The following is a 22,018-nucleotide window of genomic DNA, read 5'->3' as shown; positions in this document are numbered from 1 at the left end:
GTGTATACAGTATTTGTTTGGATTGGTGACTGCATATAGCTATTTAAAGCACCATATGTATGTGTATTTGAGCAGGACTCTCAGAGCAAACAGGGTGGCTACAGTATGCACCAGTTGCAGGGAAACAAAGAGTTTGGCAGTGAGAAGAAAGGCTATCTGCTGAAGAAGAGTGATGGGTACACACACACACACACACACCCCAATTAGATGGGATTTCTAATCAATCTGAGTTCTTGCTCTCTGCTATGAGTGGTGTTATGCAGTATAAAATTGTTGTGTTATAGGTTGAGGAAGGTGTGGCAGAGGAGGAAGTGTTCAGTTAAAGGAGGAATTCTTACCATCTCTCATGCCACTGTGAGTAAATCGGACACACTCATGTGATTTACTTGGTTCACTGTAAACCATGTCATCCTATAATCAGGTCTGACATTTACAGTGAAAAGACTTCATCAGCTTTCTGAACTTTGGCTGAATGTCTCCATAACAACCTAGCCATCCCACTGTGTCCCTCTTTAAAGCTAGGGTAGCTACCCTAGACAATTCGACAGTTGTTTTTTTTCCCAGAAGCATTTTTTGTTATACTGGTTGAAAGTCTTTTCACATCCTGATAGCAATCAATAATTAATATTAAATTGTATATAATTTGTAATTTGATATATATTCCATCTTCTGTGGAAGGTCCAGGAGGATAAATCATTGAATTCAGTCCATTTAGTTTAGCTGGTGTGGAAAAAATCAGATTCCATTACAGAAGTACAAGCCAAAATTCAAAGATTGCCAAAATACACAGAGACAGACAATGGGGTAAAACATGGGTAAACATTGCCAGTGTTTTTACTAGAGCCCGACCGATAAATCGTTTTGCTGATATTACCAGCCGATATGAGCCTGTTGCCGATATATCGGTATCGGTGAATATGCCGCCGATATGAAATTTTTTTTACAGAACATATAACGCAGATAAAATGCTTGAAATTGTGTAATTACTTAGTTTGTCCAGCAGAGCGCGCTCAATTGTTTGCTACTGGCGACCTGGATGAAACTCTTTTGAAGCTTAAGTCTATGGAAAACCATTGAAACTTTGAACGGCCATATCTCCGTAACGGCGTGGCGAATCCGCACCAAATCAGGGGATCCCTTCAGCTCGAGGAACCCTCTCGAACGCGAATCGCGCGAGATACAGACACCAGTCAACACTTAGGCTTCTTTTTGGACTTGCAGCGTTCAAGCGTTGTCTTATTTGACCGTAAGTGCCCTGCGAAGTGGACTTCACATGAAATTCTGCCATGATTCCAGTTCCAAGGGAACGTACACATTACATTCAAAGGACATTAAAGTGTGCGAGATGTGAATTTATAATTTTGGTTTGACTGTATCTATTTGATAAATGAAGTTAACCAACTAACGTTATACATACCCTTTTGGTTTCTGTACCCAATATTTAAAAAATGTACAAATGCAATAAAAATATCGGTATCGGCATCGGTATCGGCAAGTACCAAAAATAAAAGTATCGGTATCGGGCGAGTACTGGAAAAAGTGGTATCGGTGCATCCCTAAATATCGGCCATCGGATATATCGATATCAGCCTTTTTTTACTCCCTAATATCGGTATCGGCCCCAAAAAACCCATATGGATTCTCTCTATGGAAACAGGCTCTAGTTTTTACAAGATTGAAGAATTTGATGAAATGTTTGGGTTTCAATCTATACAACAAACTTGCAGAGTTAATCTTGACAGGTAAGCTAAACTTCAAGTTGAAAGTGTTTCTAATATGTTGGACCTTTTAATGAAGAAGTCTACTTTTACCTGTTGAAATATGTTGTAAAAGCAGAAACTGCCTACGCTAGCTTTAAAGGGTTAGTTCACCCAAAAATGAAAAGTTTTACTCACCCTCGAGGCATCCTAGGTGTATATGACATTCTTCTTTGAGATGAATTCAATCGGAGTTATATTAAGAATTGGCCTGGCTATTCCAAGCGTTATCATTGCAGTAGGCGGGTGTTTCTGTTTAACAGTCCAAAACCCATTAAATAAAGTGCATGCATCCATAATAAAGCGTGCCTCACATGGCTCCGGGGCATGAATAAAGGCCTCCTGTAGCGAATCAATGCAGTTTTGTAAGAAAAATATCCATATTTCAAACGTAATAAACACTTTTCTCTCGCCTATGCTGACTGTTATATGCGGAAGCCATTCACTTTATAACAGTTGTGGCCTGTTTAGTTTCTTACTACACTCCTAAACACACTCACTCCTAAACATCAGTACCAGTCAGTCACATTAATAAGCAAAATTTTGCAGGCTAAAAGTCAATTTCCAATAGTTCAGCAATGCATGAAGCACAGCTCACACAGAAGTCACTTTCAAACCAAGCAGCTTTCTTATGGTCAACATGGCAAATCAACAAAACAAAATGACTAGATTTCACCCACAAAATTTTGCTGAGCAATGTAAAATGTGACCACATTTTTAGTTTAACTGAACACTACCAGTCAGCATTGTTAGCATTTCTTTCTGTCTCAGTGTCAGGTCTTGTCCTCACCCTCTACATCATGTCATCAATTTTCATCTTTTCCCCCATGATGTCACTTTCCCTCTTGATAACCTCTGTCTCACATTTCATTGTCAAGTCAAACCATATTCATAACAATCTGGACCAGTGTTATGTAACAAACATATGTGTTGCATTTCTTAACACCCTTTGTTCAGTCATTAGCCTGCCTTGTATCCACATCACTGTGCGAATGAGCCTATATCAGGTTTCTTACAGTCTAATCTCAAACTTCGCAAGCTACTACCAAGTGTTTTGTGAAGATTGTTTCTTTGTAAAAACGAAGGAATGTTAATTTAGTGTTTAAAAATGTGTTATATTGTTTTAAAAGTTCTACTCATTTAGTAATGCAAAAAATGCACTCTGACCCATTTGCTACTACAGGTAAATGCAGTATGAAATGCTGAAAAAAATTAGACTCAAACAAAGATAGCTGTCTAGTGTGTACATAAACCAGAAAAATATAGCGCAGATGGCTTTCTGTTCTGAAAGTACCGCAGGCAGACTGACAAAAAAAAAAAAAAACTGTGGGCTGTAGGCTAGTAATAGATGATTGTCTAACACAATAATATATAATCTTTGAATTAGCTTCATTAGAAATTTTAAATCACTTGAAAGCTCTAGTTAAAACCTTTTCAACACTGTTTGGGATGTTATAGCAGGAATATGAAGTAGTCAAGCATTTCTCCTGTTGTCACATTTCGTTTCAGTCAAACAGGCAGCCTGTCAAACTCAACCTGCTCACATGTCAGGTCAAGCCCAGCACTGAGGACAGGAAGTGCTTCGATCTCATTTCCCGTGAGTCAACAGACACCAACAGGGAGAATTTATTTTGTGGGAAACCACATGAGTGATTTAGTAGCTTAGTGTAATATGTTTGTTTACTTTACCATACTGAATCTTGGAAGAAATTTGTCAAACTTAATTTTAAATAATTGTCTTATTGCACCATTAATGTGATTTATGATTTTAATACTATCTTCTGGTGTTCAATTAGTGGAAATCACTTAATGTTTATGCAGATGGCTCATATTTTATTTGTCATATGTTTCAGATAACCGCACATATCACTTCCAGGCCGAAGATGAGCAGGAATTTATGATGTAAGACTTATTTTGTTTTGTTTTTTTTAACCACTTTGCATCTGTAAGTCACAAACTTGTAATATAACTTCTCTGTAAATGGAGTGATCACTAAGAATTATTTATATGCTGATTATGGGATATCCTTATGAACAATTACAGCAATCTGCCTAGCGGTGAAGACAACTTTGCTTCTCTGTGACTAGATTGTACTATTTTTATGGCAAACTAATATCGTAAAAAGAGTTTGAGATTTGAACTCTAAAGCGTTTGCTTGATGGTTTTTGCGTGTCCGTGTGGTGAGAAGTCTGTGAAGTGGTGTTCAATTGTTTTAAGTTGGCACTTACTCATTGAGGTCACTAACACCACAATGACATTTTCCAGACTCCTTTAGACACAAACATTCTCACAAAAAAAGCATCTACCATCTCATAGCATGTCTTAAGTATTTTTAACTACTGGATTTGCTTCTTACCTACACTGCTGTGAGCTCCCTGCTGTCCATCAGAGAACTCCCTGACTGAGCCATTTTACAGCCATTATAGGGCTCTTAAAAGCACAGAGGCTGATCAGAATGAGAATGAGGCCCTATAACCCCTTTATACGTCAGTCCTGCAGTCCTTTCACCTCGACTTTGACTGGAGTCTCTTTTAAAAGCCAAAAGCCGATCTCATCATCTAGCTAACAAGGAGGCATGGCATGCTTTTGAGCTCAGTGAATCGGTCCATTTAAAAACAAATCTTATTTAGGAAACAATGGCAAAGGGACAAAAGCAGAAAAATGAATAAGAGGGTCTGAAAGAAGGGCTTAAATGTTGCTTTAGCATTTAGCTGTTGTTTTTAAGGTAATACACCGGCTGGCTGGGGCATTGGTATTTCAGCATTACATGGCAGAGTGTTTTAAGACAGCTTGTCAATTTATAAATAGTCCATCTTTTGTTATGCAGCACTTCAGTGTCAGTTTTAAAACAATGGACCGATCAGAAGCAGCAATTTATGTTTAGAGGGTTTACAGTAGCAACTGTGTACAGTTATCATGCAATTAAAATATACATTATTCACTTTCCTAATACATAAAACTCTAAATAAAAGAAGGAGAGTGTTTCTTGTGTTGTTTTGTTAATGTGTTTCTGCCTCTACAGATGGATCTCAGTGTTAACTAACAGTAAGGAGGAGGCGCTTAACATGGCCTTCAGAGGAGAGCAGGGTGGAGGAGATGATGGGCTGGAAGATCTCACTAAAGCCATAATAGATGATGTGCTGCGCATGCCCGGAAATGAAGTGTGCTGTGATTGTGGGGCTCCAGGTGCATATCTGTCTACCTGTCTGTCTAAAAAGAAAATAACAATAAAATTGTCTGTCTGGTAAGGTTACTCTGCCTCATTTGACTCTCTCCTCTCAGGTCTCCACTCAATCTGTCCTCTTTTTTTTGAATCCCTATTTCTGTTTCTCTCACTGTAGCGCTGTTACATCACTCTCTTATGTAATTGGCTCATGCAAGCTGTGCTGAAAGTTCTGAGAGGGCGGCTGCTGCTCCAGGGATTATTTGATCAGCCTCTTTCACATTCATTGTTTTCTCTCTCTGCGAGAGGATAGAGATGTGGCCCAGGACCTTTTTACTTGTTTTAATTTGTTATTACAGTTTTACCAGCTGTATGGTACAGTTTTACCAGTCAGGTTTACAAGGGAAAATATTTTTGATGCTTTACTGTTAGATGACCAGTCGTGTGAGAATAAAGGCCCGTTCCAGGGAAATAACTATCAATAACTATTAAGTTCGTATTGTTCTAATTCTAAGTCCACATCACAACTATAACAATAACATTAATAAACAAAAATGTTAACGTTGGTGTTGACACTAATATAGCTATCGTCATTGGTGTGAACGGTCCTTTCATTTGATTGCATTACGTATGAGATGCACTAGTCTGAATAGAGTACATGCAAGTTGGATTATGTTGTTGTACAACAACTGTGCTGGGAGATTGTTAGTGTATTGCTACATTGCTGTGTGGTTGCCAAGATGTACTGGGTGGTTTATATATATATATATATATATATATATATTTTGGGGTTTGAGTCACAGATCGGACTATTTTTTCGGATAAGCAAGAAAAAAAAAATATTTAAAGCACAGAGAATGACAATGCCATGAAGGGTTTTTGACATAGGCTAATTTTATGTGTATACGCAACTCGGTTATTTCCGCGCTGTCTGAAAAATGTCTGTGCTTGTGTGCGAGAACAGCGCGCGAGTAACGAATTGAGCTCTCTTTCGTTTCTTCTTCTTGTGGTTTAAAATTGCTTGTACCTGTAAATTGGCAAATTCATCTGCGAATCACGTACGTGCCGAACGGTAGGGTCTCATCCGTACGCATTACGGATCAACTGCGATCCGTTAACTCCTAATATGTGACAGATCCGAGCAATCTTTCATTTACTTAACATGAAATTGTCAAATTTCTACTCCATATCAATTGCATACAATGAAAATACAGAATAATTAGAACAGTCATTAACATAAATAAATAACAGAGTGTTATATCTATACACATTTTTCCCAGAACGTTCTTGCGACCCGGTTGCAATTCTTCCACGGCCCGGTAGTGGGTCGCGACCCGGTGATTGGGGACCTCTGGCATAGACTATGTGGGATGAGTATGCATCATAGTTGCATTATATTCCTTTTTTTAAAATGAACCATTCTTGTGAACTGACTCATTGATTCATGGGCTTATAAATGAAGTTTAGGAAGCTTTAGGTGATGACTGTGTAAGAGGCTTATTGAGCTGTGTTGAGCTGTTATTCAGCTCCTCAGCTGAGAGCTAAACATTCTAATCTGTGTCAAGGTGCATGACTCCTTGCACGAGCAAGTCTGTTTGAAAACAGGTTGCTTTAATGAAACGCTTCTTAGACAGATGAATGAATGTATTTGATGCTGACTGATTGTGTCTGGAAGAGAAGAAATAATCTACAAGTACATCTGGTATTTACTGATCGTGCAAAGAAAGCTGCTGGAGAAGACCTGAATCTATATTTAGCTGCTGTGTGTGTGTCCTCTTATCTTTGACGCCCTGTCACTGGTTCTGCTCAGGGGACGTCACTGGCGCTCATGGAGCCACAAACACACTTGCCGCCAACGCTAACGCACAAACAGTTCATGTCATATTCTCATTCAAACACCGATAACATTGCACTCTAAATTAAACTCCATTCAGTATTTACCATTCCATCTTGTAGAACATTCAAACTATGAGTCCAACGAGGACCCCTTGTGGTAAAAATGTGTTTGTTGCTTTTCCTTGTTTCCTTGTTTTTTCATGTTTTTTTTTTTTTTTCTGTTTTCAGATCCCAAATGGTTGTCGACTAACCTTGGAATCCTGACTTGCATCGAATGCTCAGGCATTCACCGGGAGATGGGCGTCCACATCTCACGCATCCAGTCTATTGAGCTAGACAAACTGGGAACCTCTGAACTCTTGGTGTGTTCAATAGTGCAAACATTTTCTTTTTAAACACAGTATAGCATGGGTCTTGACTGGGGATCCATAGGGTTTGTGTGTCAGTACTGCAGAGGGTATGCCAATTATTGTTTGATCACAAATTAATTTATGTGACAAAAAATGTAGCCAAATTAAGTTTAACCAAAGCTAAAGAAGCTAAAGTTACGCCGTATGCTTCATTGTCCTTACTACATTAAAATGTATCAAGTAAAATTAAATTTGTATGTGCAAGACTCTTATGAGTATCCTTTTATTATCATTAACTAAAACATTTTTGTGAACTGAAATTAAGCTAAAATAAAATATAAATATTAGATGAAAAAACGTTGCTAAATGAAAATGAGAAAAGTTGGCTTGGCAAATTTAATTTAAAGCCATACATTACTAACTGGAAAATAAACTAGCACTGAAATAAATATACATTAAAACTAAATAAATAATAATAACACAGATTACTTAATTACTAAATGTGACTAAAAAAATGTTCATTCAAAATCTTCTTTAAAAAAGCTATTATAGTATATAAGTATTAATAACATTCTTTTTATTTCAATGGTTCAATGGTTTTGCCATGCAAGAAGCATCATAGCCAAGTGCAAGCATTAGGGATGTGCATCTCCATAACTGAGGCTGATGCGATGTGCATCTCAATGCATAGCCAAAGATACGATACATTAAAGATACATATGAAGCAGCTACCGATGCAGTGCGAGCCGATTTTGATTCGATTCAACACAATGCGGATCAATGCAATATGATGCAATGGAAAAAATCTGATGCTATGCAATTCAATATGGTACATATAGTTTGATTTTATTTTTTTGGTTCATTATAATTATTTGGTGGAAGATGCAGCTCTACCTCTGCCATGTAAATCTATATTCTATGTGACTGTCAGGACACGCCTCTCTCTCCGTAGTGTTGTGATACGTCATATTCACACAGCAGTGGCGATGAGAGAACTCGCTTGACAAACAGTTTAGAGGAGAAATCATTCTACATATAAAATATAGGTCACAAATTATTGGTCACATTCTAATTAATAAAAGTATAGCGCATCTTCTAATAATTATTAGGGCTGTGAATCTTTGGGTAGACAGCGATTCGATTCACTATTCATAGGTTTTTGATTCAATTCAATTAGAACGATTCGATTCTGTATTCTTTAAGTGCATTCACAGGATTATTTAAATGCTTCCCCTAAATTCTTTAAATGCTTAGTCAGGGGGCAAATTACACAGCAGCCTTTATGGTTACAGAACCATAGGTTAGAGAAAAAAAAAACACTTTTGTCCATTGGTAGATAGTTTAATGATGCTATGGCATGACATGGCATACGTAAAAATGTATGTAAGCCAAGATTTAAAAAAACAGCTTTAAAAGTATTATGTATAGGCTAACATTTTGTCACACCAGGGGTGCTTTTTATTCAGATTAGCTGCAGATATAGCCTGGCACGTCTTAAGTTCTATGAGCGCCAGATCAATTCTCTTTCAGTGCGAAAACTTCTTTAACTTTTCCTCTCCATTGGCAAATGATGATTCTGAAAGAAAATGTGCCCAATGTCTGTTTCGTGCATCTGATTATCAGATAAACCAGCCTTCGACTGCTCAGGTAATGTCGTCGGTAAGATGCCGAGAGCCATTGAAAAACTACAGAAACGTAAAACTACTTCACTTTAGCATTACTGGCCATGAGTACTAAGGTGTGATCACACATCAGCTGCTCAAAAAATATGTCAGTGAGACGAACGGAGCGCGAGCGCAATCCTGTGACAGTCACAGGCGGTTAGTGGAGCGCGTGAAGGAGAGGTGTTCAAGGTCTCCATTAATTCGTGCTTGTAGTAATTTAATGTGTATGTATTTTGAAAGCATTGAATCGCTATGGAAATCGCGATTCGTTCGATTCTTAGCGTTTTAAATCGATTACTGTCCGAAATCGGCAATTCACGATTCAAAAATCATGTTTCAAGATCGATGCATATGCATCGTCAGGGTTTGTAATCGATGCATCGATAAAACGAGTGAATCGTTACACCCCTAATAATTATATATTTTACCAATGCAAATATGTTAAAACGATGCATCGCAATACAGTGCCAACTTGTATCCGATGCACACTCTTTTAAATCAATGCATTGTATCGTTAACTTTTATGCCTATGCACTGATGCAAATTGGTGAATCTTACCATTCCTAGTATGCATGTTATTACAGGCCAAGCTTAAAATGCAACACAAAAAATAGACCTTGGCCCAACACTTTAGTATAGCAATAAAAACATATTTCACATAGAAAATTTGGGGTCAGTTCATTGGAACCATGGCTGTCTACATATTTCATGATTATTAATTTATTTAATCATATTTTTAAGTATTAGATATATTATAATTTATGCATAATTTATTTTGTTTTATTCTATTCTTTGCTTTCAGCTGGCCAAGAATGTGGGAAACAGTAGTTTTAATGAAATAATGGAGGGAAATCTTCCTTGCCCCTCTCCTAAACCCACTCCTGGTAGTGGCATGTAAGTATGCATGGCAAATGTAAAAGTGAATTATCATATTATATTTTAGTTTTCCAGTGTGATATTATATTATATTTTAGTTTTCACATTTTTTAATGTTTTGGATATTAATTTGAAATCCCTGTCTTTTAATTCGATCTTAGGACTGTTCGTAAGGAGTTTATCAATGCTAAGTATGTAGATCATAAGTTCGCAAGAAAAACCTGCAGCTCAGCAGCAGCCAAGATGAGTGAGCTATTTGAAGCCGTCAGGTCACATGACCTACTAGCTCTCATCCAGGTGTATGCTGAGGGGGTAGAGCTTATGGAACCACTACCTGAAGGAGGACAGGTGAGTGACAGCATGTAGGTGTAGTAACTAGGACAGTGGGAAAATAGGCTCACTTTTTCATTCACCATTTCATTTTTCATTAAAAAAATTAAGTGGTCCCTGAAAGCAAACATACTGCGCATTCTAGGAGGAGATAGTAAGTCCACAGGTACAGAGTGTATACACCCTAACTATCACATGACATGATGGATGAGTGACCCATGCACATCAGAGTCTTTGAGCACAGATTTTGAGGTCTGGTGAATATCAGAAAGCAGACATGCTGAACGTGACTTGAATCCTCTGCCTTGATCTTCTCCCAGTTTTCCGCACTGAGAGTCTTTTCGTTCTAATGAGTTTGGTAATGCTGCCACCGTCTCAGAGATAAACAGCTGCTTCTGAGTGGGTGCAGTTGCAAAAACATCTCAAATGATCTCTGTTTCACTTTTTATGATGTAGCCTCTGGCCCGAGCATGAGATGACTGGTTTATCTTTTGTTGAATCCTCAAACATGAAGCAGTGACCATGGCCATGTCAGAGACACTATTAGCCAGATATTTTAGTGGATCTTCATCAACATTACATAACACAATTGATGTTGCTATTTTACATTACTATTCAGTAGTCAGTAAGATTTAAAAAAGAATCACTGCATTTATTTTATTTGATCAAAAATACAGTAAAATTGTAAAATATTATAACATTTTCACATAACTGTTTTCTATTTTATTGCATGTTGTTATTGTCACATAATCCTTCAGAAATCAATCTGATGTGCCAGTTTGCCACTCAAAAACATTTATTATTATTATTATTATTATTATTATTATTAAAAAGCTATGTCCTGCTATATTTTATATAAATATTTTTGTGGTCTTTATGTATAAATATGTTTAAGAATAATAAAAATAATAAGAAGAAGAACATTTTAGTTTATTTAATAAACAGATTTTTTCTTTCTCTTTTTAATGCAATTTAAAAATTAAAAGTTGATATAAGTTGAAATAAGTAATAAAAAAAAAAACAATTGAATTAGTACACAGAATTAGTGAATTAGAACCCCTCAGAGGACCTCAGATGATGCCAACCCTGAAACAACATACAGAACTACCAAATTTTGCTATAAGTTTGATTGCATCATATAATAATTGCTGTTAATAGTGTTCATCGTCTGTTTGATTACGTCTTTAATTGATTTTTCCGTACATTTCTGCCATATGTACATGAACTGACAGTCACCACTGATAAGCTGCCACTAGATATTGTAGAAACTTAAAGGGGTCATATGATGCTTTTTTAAAGATCATTATTAGATATGTGGGGGCGTGTTAGAACGAGCCGTTTTAGGGGGGCGTGGCAGAGTCTTAACTTTGATAAAGAATATCTCTTTGGTTTTGAGACTTTAGTCTTTGCAACTTCAGGGATCTTATCTATGCACAATCAGCTTGTAACACTCCAAAGAGAAAGGAAAACTTGAAATCGCATCATATGACCCCTTTAATTTTCTGTAAAGTTGCTTTGCAACGATTTGTATCGTGAAAAGCGCTATACAAATAAACTTGAATTGAATTGAATTGAAATAATAGATTGTCTTCATTATTTTATTTGTTATCCTTCATAATAAGTCAAGAGACAGTTATTACGAGAGTAAATGGGTTAACAAATGTTTTTTTTAAATGTGTGCTTCTGTGTTATAGGAAGGAGGAGAGACTGCATTGCACTATGCCGTGAAGACAGCTGACCACACCTCACTGCACCTGGTCGACTTCCTTGTCCAGAACAGGTATGGAACATCCGCTTATAACCACAAAAACTGGGAGGACACACTCCTGGCCATGTTTTTATTATCAATTTTCAGTATTTTAGATTCGTTTTAGGCAGTCACCTCTTTGTTACGTTCCATCACCATTATCTTTAAGAGCTTAATGATTAAACAGGATGAGTTTTTAATGTGTTTTTTTCTTAGGATGGCATGTGTACGAGCACCAGAACTCTTGAAGGGATTATTATGCAGATAATAGTGTAATTTAAGTTCAGCTTTAGCTCAATTTGCTCTCTGCTGTGTGGATTAAAGTTACATAACAGTATTAGAAGATCAGGTCATGCCTGAGCCAGGACTACTCTTGGCTCACATCCTAGTAAATAATCATAATTCGATTTCCCTGAGAACTGGAACACTGAAACGAATCCAGGTTTGCATTAAAGGTTGACTCAAAAGAAATATGACGGCATAAGGGAAGTAAATCCAACCCAGACAGCTGGGATTGTTTTATTTTCATTTTTTGGACAACATGGCTCACTCCACTTTAACTCCACTCCAGTTTTTCCATTCCTCAATTCTCACTTCCTCCCTGATTACATTTGAAAGATATCGTGCTCCGAGTTCTTTCCATGGCAGCATTTCTACTGTGATAAATTTAGTATTAGGTGAGACAATGTTTTCTCAATTTCTGTTTAGTTGTAAGGGTGATTATTATGATTATGTGATATTAATATTTATATGAATATATTATATTATATTCATATACTACTTAAAAAGTTTGGGGTCAGTAAAATGTATGCTCACCAAGACTACTGTACATTTATTTGATAAAAAAATCAGTAAAAATAGTAATAATAAATCTAAGAAATATTAAAATCAATATTGCTTATTCTATTCTAATTCATCCCTGATGACAAAGCTGTATTTTTAGCCGCCATTACACCAGTATTCAGTGTGTCATGAACCTAATTAGCCGATTTGGTGGTCAAGAAACATTTATTATTGATGTTGAAAACCATTATGCTGCTTAATATTTTTACGGAAACTGATACTTTTTTCAGGATTCTTCAATAAATGGAATGTTCAAAAGAACATTATTTATTTGTTTAGTCAGTGTCACTTGATTTTGATGCATTCTCGCTGAATAAAATTTATTAATTTCTTTATTTCAAAAACATTTTTACTGACCTCAAACCCTTTGAACTGTTATGTACTACTGTATGTGGAAGGAAAATATTTTTTCTCTATACATGTCTTTGTAAATTCCACAATGAATCTTCTGTTTTCTCCACACTCATGTCCACCAGTTGTGTCTTTAATATTTGCTAAACATTTAGAATGTTTTCTCATTGTCTTTCCAAAATTGTTGCAAATTCCTTTTTATTTCATTTGGCAGCTGACAGTCTACTAACACACAGTAGATTGGCTGACATGCAGTTGCATTATGGGCATTAATGTGTTTTATGGTATTGAAGCAATTAAGAACACAGATGCTCCTTTCAACTTCACTGCAGTAATGCACTATCCTGACACATAATATCAAAAGTAATCTTTATGTATGTATTTATAGGTGAACATTCACATATTCATTGACAGCACACAGAAATATGTTTGATACACCAATTAAGAATCCCTATGCAGAATCAAATGAACACTGATACTGGGCAAAAATATTTTGTGTTCAAATGTGGAAAATAACATTATCCTTTCAGAACTTTGACCCTGAATCCTACAGTGTTGCAGTGATCACTACAGAAAATGTTCAAGATGAACTTCAAACTGGGTCAGAGAAATATATGAATTTGTTCTCGGAGAGCAGGGATATAGTGGTTTAGATGTGTAGCCTGTTTTTTTCCTTTGCTGTGATTTCCACTAGGTAAACAGAACTGGGTCATTCACTTGCTCTCTCCCCATGTGTGCTGTTTAGTCACTGCTGACCCAAATCCAGAAGTGTGAAGTGGCTCATTAAGAGTGAAAATCTTGTTAATGTCAGCCTCAATTACAGATTTGAATTGCATTAAAAAGCACTTTGGAGATGATGATTTTGTTAACATGTTAGCAGTACCACATAACACATAGTTTTGTGCCAAAATTGCTGCAGGTTGGTTTTAATACGTGTCTTTAATAATACAATAAACTCTTATATGTCAGAAGATCAAGGAAAATTTGATTCCGTATGTCTCTGTCTCCAGTGGGAATCTGGATAAACAGACGGAGAGGGGAAACACAGCCCTTCACTACTGTTGCCTGTATGAGAAACACGAATGCCTCAAATTACTGCTGAGAGGCAAACCAGCTACTGATATCAGTGAGTTACACATGCATGTGTGGTTTTACCCGATTTACTTCTTTACCTTTCACCAAATATACTTATGCTTTAATACTATGCTTAATTATATAAATACATGTACATATAAGCATTCACAATATATCATTACATATATGTACACACACACATATATAAAATTGACCATATACTATTCTTATATACTATAATTGATTATACGGTGCTTGCATAATTATTATGCAAGTTGATATTCTGATCATATTTTTTTCCCCAAGCACATTTGACCAATTTCAAAGCAATGAGCATTTCGCTGTCCAGTGGTCATGCCTTAACTTTGCAGTTATTAGTATTGCATTATTATTATATGTATTGCATCCTTCTCATGGGCATTTAATAATTTTTTACTTTTCGGTCTGAGTTAAATCTCTTATTTTTTGGCTCATTTTATCTGTAAAAGAAAACCTGCTTAATTATGCACACCTGAATATAAGGCGTTTTTCACTTCCGTCCTTCATGGACAATTATATATAATTTATAAATGATTAAAGACTAAATCTATAGTAGTTATTAAAATTGATGTAGTTTGGAATTGGTAAAATGTACTTGGAAAATAAATATGATCAGAATATCAACTTGCATAATAATTATGCAAGCACTATATATATATATATATATATATACACAGTCGTGGCCAAAAGTTTGGGCAGTGACAAATTTTGTGTTTTGCAAAGTTTGCTGCTTAAGCTGTTGTGGTGTTCATTCACATTGTTTCTAGATTATTGTGTAGAGTGATCAGATGCATTTTAAACAATTGCTAAAAGCTTCATTGGCCAAAAAAACTTTTCACACAAAAAAAAAAGTTTTTTGATTCTGATAATTTTCAGCCAGTTTTTTTACATGTATTTTTTTATTATTCATTATTTAGATTTTTTAGAAATGTTTATTAATTTTTCATACTATAATTTATAATGTTGTGATGCTTAAATGCATTTGTGGCATTCAATATTTTTTAAATATATTTTTTTTTATTTCAGATTTTTTGTGTTTAGACAAAATAGTCTAAAATTATAATATTGGCCATCTATGTGTTATTGACAGTACCATAAAAATATAATAATTGTCAGCTTATCATATCAGCCAGAATCCTTGCTTACATATACTCTATATATACCAACGCTTAACCACCATGTTTCATGGTAAACATTATGTATAATTTCTGGTTAACGTGTGTCCTTATGTTTCAGCCAATCAGAATGGAGAAACAGCTCTGGATGTGGCCAGGCGGATGAAGATCATCCAGTGTGAGGAAGCGGTGAGTAACTTGTGGGTCAGATGATTCAATCCTTCCTTTGGAAACTCTTTAACGGCTCTGAATACATGTCCATCATGATATAAGAACAATAGGGGACAGCAAAGATGTGGCTCCAGGGTGTTAAGATGTGGTTGTTTTTGAAGATCTGACTCATATTTGTGTATGTGTGTATTTTAGCTGGTACAAGCCGCTGCAGGAAAATTTAATCTTAAAGTCCATGTGGAATATGAATGGAATCTCAGATTGGAGGAGCTTGATGAGAGTGACGATGATCTGGATGACAAAGTAACACATTCTCCCTTGAACCTATAATAACCAACCTTTCTGGACTCACAGACTGAATGATTTTCTCATTGTTTTTCATTCCCAGCCCAGTCCAATTAAGAAAGATCGTTCTCCCCGGCCGCAGAGTTTCTGTCACTCATACAGTCTGTCTCCTCATGACAAGCTCTCTCTGCCTAGTTTCACTGGCCAGCGTGATAAACAGCGCCTGTCATATACTGCACACTCCAATCAGATGTACAGTGTTTCTACCGACTGTCCGTCCTTTCCAGTCTCAGATGCCCCACCTCTGCCTCCTAGGAATGCAGGCAAAGGTAACCCAGAATCCAATCAAATGTTTGAGCATAAAACTTGTTCTAACAATCTTGCCCATTCCATAAATAAATATATTAATTTATGTTATAAATACTGTTTACATTCATAAAAGCTATTTATTTAATGTATTCAGATGTAGTCATATGTATTAATCCAGTTCTTTGCATCTGTAGCTTTAGTTCAGTTTGTAATCCTAAAACCTGTACAGTCAACTAAAAAAAAAAAAACTAACAAATATGTTTTTTTTTTAATCTGCTTTCTGTTGCTTAGCACAGACACTAGCTGGGTTTACTTTTCCATTTGATACTTTTGTTTATGGTTTAACTTTCTTATATGTCATAGTATTAATAGGCAAACCTATGTAAAATGTCATCCAGTCTTTTTCCATCTTTTTCTTTGTTCTCGCTCTGTATTTTTCTCTTTTTCTCGTCTCTTGCAGCTCCTTCTCTGGCTTTCCTTGGCTCTCATTCCCACTATGCTACTCTGGCTAGCACTCGACCATACATCAGTGACTATATTTTTTTATTTGCATAAACCTCTCCTGCTTATTTAATCTATTTAATGACCTTATTCTGTGATCGTACAGCTGTGTCTGACACTGAAGGCTGCTGCATCATAGTGAACAATATTTTTATATGAAAGTACACTACCATTCAAAAGTTTGGGGGCAGTAAGATTTTTAAAATAAATAAATACTTTTAAATAGCAAGGACAAATTAAATTGATCAAAAGTGACAATAAAGACATCACATTGTAATGTTACAAAAGAGGTCTATTTCAAGTAAATGCTTTTCTTTTAAGCTTTCTATTCATTAAAGAATCCTGAAAAAAATATATTTCTTAAAAAATATTAAGCAGCACAACAGCAAAAAAATTTTCTTGAGCACCAAATCAGCATATTATTAGAATGATTTCTAAAGAATCATGTGACACTGAAGACTGGATTAATGGCTGCAAAATAAAATTTTATAATATATTAAAATAGAACAGTTATTTTAAATTGTAATAATATTTCACAATATTCTGTTTACTCTATTGTTGATCAAATAATTGTAGCCTTAAAGTGTAATTCGTGGAAGTCGTGGCCTAATGGTTAGAGAGTCGGACTCGTAACCCAAGGTTGCGGGTTCGAGTCTCGTACCAGCAGGGATTGTAGGTGGGGGGGAGTGAATGTACAGCGCTCTCTCCCACCTTCAGTACCACGACTGAGGTGCCCTTGAGCAAGGCACCGAACCCCCAACTGCTCCCCGGGCGCCGCAGCAAAAAATGGCTGCCCACTGCTCCGGGTGTGTGTTCACGGTGTGTGTGTGTTCACTGCTGTGTGTGTGTGTGCACTTTGGATGGGATAAATGCAGAGCACTAATTCCGAGTATGGGTCACCATACTTGGCCACATGTCATGTCACGTCACTAAAATGAAAAAGCGGTCGATGATATATGAATTCATTTCAGATTATTTGAAAATGTTCAAGAACAAATTGAAATGAGCTTTAGAAATACGTTTGTTAGTTAAAAAATGTAACAATAATAAATTAACATCATAGGTGGTGAATATATATGCTGACAAGATAAAAGCATTTTAGTAATTTGGATTTGGATGTACCTTCTAGATGCTGCACATTTCTGGTTTTGGACTATACAGTCGCTCAAACCACCACTGCATCATGGTCACAAACACTTTTTATATGAAAGCAGACTAATCAGATTCAATACATCTAATTGACTTTTCACTTGATGATTCTGCTGCAGTTCATCATAATTAGTAAATAGATGATTTGACTTTCCTTAGTAACAACTAAAGTGCAAAATTTGCTGAAGTTGTTAAATTGCTGTGTTTGCTTGTGCCTCATCCTTTTCCTGGTCCTCTCTGACTGAGCTTTCCACTGGCTATTGACTGTCTTTTTAAAATATGTAATGCAGAATAGATTGTTCTTCCATTTTCTCTTTCATTGAAATGGGAATAAATCTTACTCGACTTTTTTGTGGTGTCTTGATGTCCTTCTCCAATTTCATCTAGTTGTCTCCACTTCCACTTTACGTTCTACTTACCTGGCCTGCTTCAGTTTCAGGTCATTTTAGTTTTAATTAGTTTTAGTCACCGACCCCCCCACCCCTCTCTCACACACCCCGCTCAGTAAAGGTGGGCTATACGTTGTTAGTCAACAACCCTAGGCTGAATTACAAACTGTTTCTGGTTTTTATTTTTGTCCAGGGTTTCATTTACTCAGATCCACATAGAATAGATTTGATTTTTCCATTAATGTAAGACGTTTTCAGTGGAAACACCAATTTAGTTGCTTTTAAATTAAATTATAGCAAGAAATTTTGGTTATTTTCAAATGAATCCTTAGTACCTGTTTTTACCATCCCCAGGCTTCATGCATTTACTTTTGGTTTAGTCTCTACAATATATTACCAGATCATTTTCATCCCATTCATTCTGTGGTGTCATTACATGCTAAACTCCAGAACATGTTAACTATGAAAACCAATATTGAAAGGACAATATTGTCAATGAAAGGCTCAGCCTAATGACCCCATCCCTAACCTTTTGATCTCTGCATTATACCCTGCCCCAGTGATTTGCATGTTTCTTGCCATTTTGGGTAATGACAAAAAAAAAAAAGCCATGGCAAATTAATGGTCTGGGAGTTATTAATGGGAGAAAGACATACTGTTGATATAACCTATATAAATTATATTTTTGGTTGAAATAATAATCACATAATTTAGGATGCATAAGACCATTATTGTGCATGGTCTGGTGCTAATGTGTTACCTTTCTGCTGTATCGCAGCACAATAGTCATAATAAAGTTTGCTTTGCTATACTGAGTTTATACAAAGCCATAAAGTGACATTTGCAGAAAGAATTCCTGGAGATTTTCATGTGTACACAAACTTCTATGTGGAAAACATTTGCATATACTTAAATGCATTTTGGTTGTACGCTACAGTACACTACAGTTCAAAAGTTTGGGGTCAGTATTGTATTTATTTTTTTCAACTATTGTGTAACTATTTTCAACATTGATAAGAAGAAATGTTTCCTGAGAACCAAATCAGAATGATTTCTGAAGGATCATGTGACACTGAAGACTAGAGCCATGGCTGCTGAAAATTCAGCTATGCCATTACAGAAATAAATTGCGTTGAAAATTCTAATAACATTAAAATAGATAACAGTTATTTTAAATTGTAATAACATTTCACATTATTACTGTTTAATGTATCTTTGATAAAATAAATGCAGCCTAAAATAATTTCAAAAAATTTAAAGGGGTCACAGCTTGTAACACTCCAAAGAGAAAGGAAAACTTGAAATCGCATCATATGACCCCTTTAAATAATCTTACTGACCTCAAACTATTTTAACATTTTTTTTTGTCTCAAAAAAGCCTGCAAATGTCATCTTAGCAGCTCTATAGGCTTTTAAAAGCAGAGACATATATTTAAGAAATTAGTTAATTTGTTATGACATTCACAGTACTTCACAGTATAATGTTCACTGTACAACATTTCAGGAAGTGATTCAACACCGCCTCCTCTCAACAAGATGTCTCCTGTAACTAACAGATTTGAGGGTATCCCACAACAGCAAAGGTGATCCAACATCCTTTAAGTTTCAATGTAGCAAATAAAACAGCCTGAACAAAACTGATTCAGAATTAAATTCACACAAGCAAGTTGAAATCTTTTGCAATGCTTATATAGCGATTCTGTTGAACTATTTTTAGAACTATATTTGCATTAGAAAGGTCAGCAAACTTTAGACTGCAAATTTATACTTGGCCTTTTGTGCTTCATTTGAATAGGTCCATGTAACTTTGTCATCATGTATTTGGGAATGCAAAACAGTTCCATTTTATACAGTATGGCTGGTTTTACAGAGCGTGTAAATATGATATAATCGGGCAATGCTTTGAGGCTTACATATGTTCTTTATTTCTAGTCTCAACACCACAAAGACCACACTTGGTCCACGGGTCCTTCCCAAACTACCGCAGAAGGGTAGGTGACATGCTTTCTGCTTTTGAATGTTGCAGTGGTACGTCTGAATGATGAAATAAAGTACATTCCATTAAGTAATTAATTTAGGTATTCATGAATAATCACACGTGTATAGTTATTGGCATTCACATATGTATTTTTATTTAATTTAGTTTGTATTAAGCTCACAGTGTATCTTTTCCAACCCACTATTACAGTACAGTTAGATGTATAACTTAAAGAGAAACAATTACAAATTTCACATCACAAAAAATATCCTTACAAACCCCAGTGTACAGTGACGAGGAGAAACTCCATTAAAAGATGCAGCAAGCAAGAGCATTTATTCTAAGTATTTCAGCAAAAATTATTCTTGAAATTTTTACAGCACAAAAAAGGAGACATGTTTTCTTTTGCCAATTTCTACTCTACGTTTTTTTTTTAAACCTGACCCAACGTCTTGCTAGTGAGGGAAATGTTTCTTCATATTTGTCTTCTGAAATTGTCTAGAAATATATAAAAAATTAGCCAAAAACACATAACAGCATTGTTTTGTTTTTCAATAGTTGCCCTGCGTAAGATAGACACCATCCATCACCCATCTATGGACAAAACCAACCAGCCTCCTGAACCTGTCCTGTTCCAGAAGATTCTGCATAGTTCAGACACCCCACAGAAAGTCGCGTTAGCCGATAGACCTCAACCTGGAGATATACCTCCTAAACCACAGCCTTCAGAATTACCCCCTAAACCAGGAGAACTGCCTCCAAAGCCACAGCTATCTGACCTTCCCCCTAAACCCCAGTTGGGTGATCTACCCCCTAAACCTCAGCTGAAAGATCTCCCGCCCAAGCCTCAACTGACAGACATCTCCCCACCCAAACCTATAACCACTGAGGTCCTCCACAAGCCTCCACCTGGAGATGTGGCTCCCAAGCCCCAACCACCAGATACTCCAACAATCATCCAACCAACTGAACTGTCTCCTCAACCTGTCCAGTCTAGCGAAGACACCAATGGAAGCCCAGCATCTGCACAAGAGACGCCTGTACCATTGCCCAGGAAAATAAATCCGGTAAGGACTTAGTCACCGAAGCTTTGGAAAAATACATTCAGGTATGTAACGAGCTGCTTTCAACAAACTATCTTACACTATTTGTATTGCTTTCTGTCAGATAAAGAGTAAAATGCGGAGGGTGAAGACTATCTACGATTGTCAGGCAGATAATGATGATGAGCTCACTTTTGTTGAGGGTGAGGTCATTGTAGTAACTGGGGAAGAAGATCAGGAGTGGTGGGTAAGTGTAAAAACACCAAATTTTCAAGCATGTACACCAAAGCATGAGACTGAAGAATCCAAAATTCTACATTCTGATTGATTAACAGACATTCCAACATGTTCCATCAATGTTCTTTGAAATAGTTATTCATGTTTTTGACCCCATTATAGTTCCTTATCACATATTACCTCATTTTGATTATGAAACGAAATGCCCAGGAGTCTACTGTATTAATGAATGCAACTTTCACACGCATCTGATGGTCCATGCACCATGCATGCTTTTTTTGTGAGAATGTTGTCATTATTTCTGCACAAATTTGCTGAAAAATTCTCTGTCAATAAATGCTTTTTCTAGCATATTACATTACAAAAACAGTATTTTCTTGTTCCAGAACCTGTCCAAAAGGTTACTTGTTAGAACAAAAAAGGATGGCTTATAACCTTTTTTCTATAGGTCTAATGAGTGTATATTTTAATAATTAGCTTTGAAAATAACAGTAAAGTGTAATCAATTATTGCTGGGTTTTTTTTTTTTGAGAAAAAGATAGTAAGCTAAACATTTCATTTGCGTAATTAACATTTTTAAATGGTCTAACAACAGAGCATTCAACCCCACAAGTGCAGTGCCTTCAGAAAGAAAAAAAATAGTTTTTATATAAAAAAAAAAAAAGATACATAAACTACAATATTATAGGCCAGATGCGAGACCCTGTGCATTCTTGGAATAAAACCAAGAGTGCAAACGGTGTCCTTTTAAAGATGAAAACCTTGAGAAATTTCTTGACAAACTTATATAGACATGTACATGTGCCAACCA

At 36.1% G+C, this 22,018-nt stretch overlaps 1 protein-coding gene across 1 annotated transcript in view; it reads left to right on the top strand.

Moving 5' to 3' along the window:
* LOC107748307 (arf-GAP with SH3 domain, ANK repeat and PH domain-containing protein 1-like) overlaps positions 1–22,018 on the top strand; it is a gene marked incomplete at its 5' end in the record, with an annotated part of 37,451 nt that overhangs the window by 14,563 nt on the left and 870 nt on the right. Inside the window, 18 exons of the mRNA XM_016563053.1 lie at positions 76–176; positions 285–354; positions 3,267–3,354; positions 3,611–3,659; positions 4,780–4,943; positions 6,985–7,118; positions 9,573–9,664; positions 9,808–9,994; positions 11,671–11,756; positions 13,928–14,043; positions 15,267–15,334; positions 15,512–15,619; positions 15,705–15,930; positions 16,371–16,439; positions 19,454–19,532; positions 19,882–19,940; positions 20,486–20,994; positions 21,095–21,217. Coding sequence (XP_016418539.1) covers positions 76–176; positions 285–354; positions 3,267–3,354; positions 3,611–3,659; positions 4,780–4,943; positions 6,985–7,118; positions 9,573–9,664; positions 9,808–9,994; positions 11,671–11,756; positions 13,928–14,043; positions 15,267–15,334; positions 15,512–15,619; positions 15,705–15,930; positions 16,371–16,439; positions 19,454–19,532; positions 19,882–19,940; positions 20,486–20,994; positions 21,095–21,217 — 2,328 coding nt within the window. The remainder of the gene's footprint in view (positions 1–75; positions 177–284; positions 355–3,266; positions 3,355–3,610; positions 3,660–4,779; positions 4,944–6,984; positions 7,119–9,572; positions 9,665–9,807; positions 9,995–11,670; positions 11,757–13,927; positions 14,044–15,266; positions 15,335–15,511; positions 15,620–15,704; positions 15,931–16,370; positions 16,440–19,453; positions 19,533–19,881; positions 19,941–20,485; positions 20,995–21,094; positions 21,218–22,018) is intronic.

The sequence above is a fragment of the Sinocyclocheilus rhinocerous genome, unplaced genomic scaffold (assembly GCF_001515625.1).
Source record: "Sinocyclocheilus rhinocerous isolate Xijiao unplaced genomic scaffold, SAMN03320098_v1.1 scaffold1762, whole genome shotgun sequence".
Classification (NCBI taxonomy): Eukaryota; Metazoa; Chordata; class Actinopteri; order Cypriniformes; family Cyprinidae; genus Sinocyclocheilus; species Sinocyclocheilus rhinocerous.
This window is presented reverse-complemented; position numbering and strand designations above follow the sequence as displayed.